We start from the raw sequence: 2,803 nt of genomic DNA, 5'->3' as shown, positions 1-2,803 counted from the left end.
AAGTAATGGAGTCAAAGTGAGGAGTCTAACAATTGTCTTTGTTAAAGAATGCGCGCCAGTCAATTTGTTTCATAAATATTAGACAAACACACGTACAGACTTCAGCAAGTAATTTTAGTACACACCTTACATTATGGCGGCCTCTTATCTTCTGCATTGAAACTTACGCACTCCAGTCTTGTTAGATATGAATAAGGGATCAGAAAGGTTGATATTTAGAACTGTATATTACATTATTTTGCTTTGACAATAATACGATAATATCAAACTGACATTTCGTTACATATTTGTTTACGCTTAGCTCGAAAAGGAAATATTCAATATGAAAATTGGATTGTGCAAGTTTCTGCAAGCAACTAAATATTCCTCTTAAAGTGTTTTTAAAACACGGAACGTGTTCAGTACATTTTATGCATGCTGTACACTCAAATAATCATATGTCAGGACAATGGTAAGAATAAGACTTATTCCAGTTTTATTCACATTACGTTTTTCGCTGTCGTCTGCTTTCGTGGTATCGGGTACACAATGTCCTGCGTCACACCCCTGTAACTGTCACCAGACTGTAATTGACTGTCGTAACAAGAGTTTACAGTCTATAGGGCCGTTTGGGTACCGAAATGTCGATTCCTATAATACATTAGACTACGGCGGAAACCATCTGACATCACTTCCTGCGTCATCCTTTTCAGAATTATCACTTACAGCTATATATCTTGACAACAACAACATTTCAAATGTACACGAAATGTCCTTCCATGGTCATGAGAAAGACTTATTGGTCCTTAACCTCGCTGACAATAATCTAAAGACATTGCCAACTGCTGTCAGCCGTTTACAAGTAATTAAAGTACTTGATGTATCTGGAAACCCCATCGACGGAACTCGTCACAATCTTGGCACAATTAATGCAACGTCTGACGGTCTAAATAGTGATGTAATGAACGCTATTGGCGATTCTCTTGAAGAGTTTTCGTTTGGACATACCTCGGCGCTGACACACTGGCCAGATACATTGCGTCATTTGCAACAACTCAAAGTACTGAAAATACTTGGTTCAAACATTGACCTTATATTTCAAGGAAGCTTTTATGGTTTTACATATACCCTGAAATCTCTGACAATCAACAATGCAAAGCTTAAACAAATTCCTATTGCTATTGGAGCTTTACATCAGTTGGAGGAACTGCATTTCGATCATAACAGATTTGAGAAAGGAGACAAAATAATAATTAATGAAACGTTTAAAGATGTGAGTTCAACTTTAAAAGTTTTGAGTCTCGAATACAACAATTTTAAGCATTTCCCACCAGCAATAAGATATCTAAAAAATTTACAGAACCTCAGTTTGGAAGGTAACAAGTTCGTCTATATTAGTGATGAATCAGTGTATGACCTAAAACAGACAAAAGTGTCCGTTTTGAACTTAAACGGATGCGGGCTAAAACGAATTCCTGGTTCTATTTCGGAGTTGAGGACATTGGTAGAGTTGGATCTGTCGTATAATGCCATTGTGACGATAGAGCATGGTGACATAGAGAACCTTCCCCATCTTAGAAATCTCTCATTTAAGGCTAATCCACTTAAATATATCTCTCGCAGTTCTTTTAATGGACTTACAGCATTGAAATATTTAGACTTATCAGAAACAAACCTTACGTACATATCTGAAGGAATACAGAATCTTTACAACATTGAAATTCTTGATCTAAGAAACACGCGCGTTGACTGCACGTGTGATATGTTTTGGGTAAAACGTTGGATGGACATTCTAGGAACAGGTGTAAGGATTGACGGAAATTGTGAGACGATCAACAGTTTGATTCAGGAGTATCTAAACAAAAGGGTCCCAACATGTCCCGATTATTTACAGAATGGACTGGGATGATAAAGCCACTTCTTTGCTCTGCTTTAACATATATTCAAAATACAAAACAAAAAGATAGTGCATGAAACCCAAATCTCGTTAATATTGTTTATGAACGATTTGACTTAGGGTCATTTTATTATTCTCCTCTTATCAATATTTCGTGGTTAGAATACTGATTAATTGTTTGATTGCATACCGGACGATACAAAGACATCTTTCATGTATTTATACCATATGTACCCGGAGATTATATTTCAGTAAAGACTAGAAATCAAACTAGAGAGTGTTTTTTTTTTTTTTTTTTTGTTTCTGCTTACTTCAACTAGTAAAAGAACAGTATGGTTACATCGGGTAAGTATTCAAAAATCTTTTATTAGTTAATGGGGCAGATAGGATGCTCGACGATATTTGTACTGTTCTCATGTAAACAGTTATCCAACAGCCGGGTATTCCTTAATGCAGCTACAACCAGTGATAATCTTTTCTTGCATGCCAATTTCAATAAATGAATTCCTTACAGCACGTTTGTTCTTACTGTAGCGTATTATAAAAAAGGCGAGATGGAGTTTTCCAGCACCGGCTCCTGTCCGGAATGCAAGACTACACCAGGTATTCAGCGAGTTTTTGGTTATTCATCGGCATATATTCTCAAACAAAGTGCTGCATTAATGATATCGTCCTCTGTGTATCTATTTTGTATGCGACAACGAATTTATTCAAGGAAACGACGTGACTTACGTGACAACTAAACGCATTTTAAATTATGTTAAAATAATCAGGTGTGAAATGGATCAAGGTTACTTATACCCTTTATTTGTAAACAAATAACAAATTAACATGTACTGTTGTCTTTTTAATAAGACAGATGGGCCATCAATTACTTCGTGACATACAGCTATACTTGTGTATAAAGACCCTCCGCGGGAGAGCCAT

General features: G+C 36.2%; 1 protein-coding gene across 1 annotated transcript; it reads left to right on the top strand.

Annotated features, from left to right (window-relative positions):
* Positions 1-203: 203 nt before the first annotated feature.
* Positions 204-2,474, top strand: LOC123555288 (uncharacterized). Its single transcript, XM_045345949.2, has one exon. The coding sequence runs from the start codon at positions 449-451 to the stop codon at positions 1,886-1,888; it is 1,440 nt and encodes a 479-aa protein (XP_045201884.2). The 5' UTR covers positions 204-448; the 3' UTR covers positions 1,889-2,474.
* The last annotated feature ends 329 nt before the right edge of the window (positions 2,475-2,803 follow it).

The sequence above is a fragment of the Mercenaria mercenaria genome, chromosome 7 (genome assembly GCF_021730395.1).
Source record: "Mercenaria mercenaria strain notata chromosome 7, MADL_Memer_1, whole genome shotgun sequence".
In the NCBI taxonomy this organism is placed as follows: Eukaryota; Metazoa; Mollusca; class Bivalvia; order Venerida; family Veneridae; genus Mercenaria; species Mercenaria mercenaria.
This window is presented reverse-complemented; position numbering and strand designations above follow the sequence as displayed.

Bases quoted from the DNA above. Each gene is read 5' to 3' on its own strand.
- LOC123555288 (XM_045345949.2), top strand. From the start codon at position 449: ATGGTAAGAATAAGACTTATTCCAGTTTTATTCACATTACGTTTTTCG.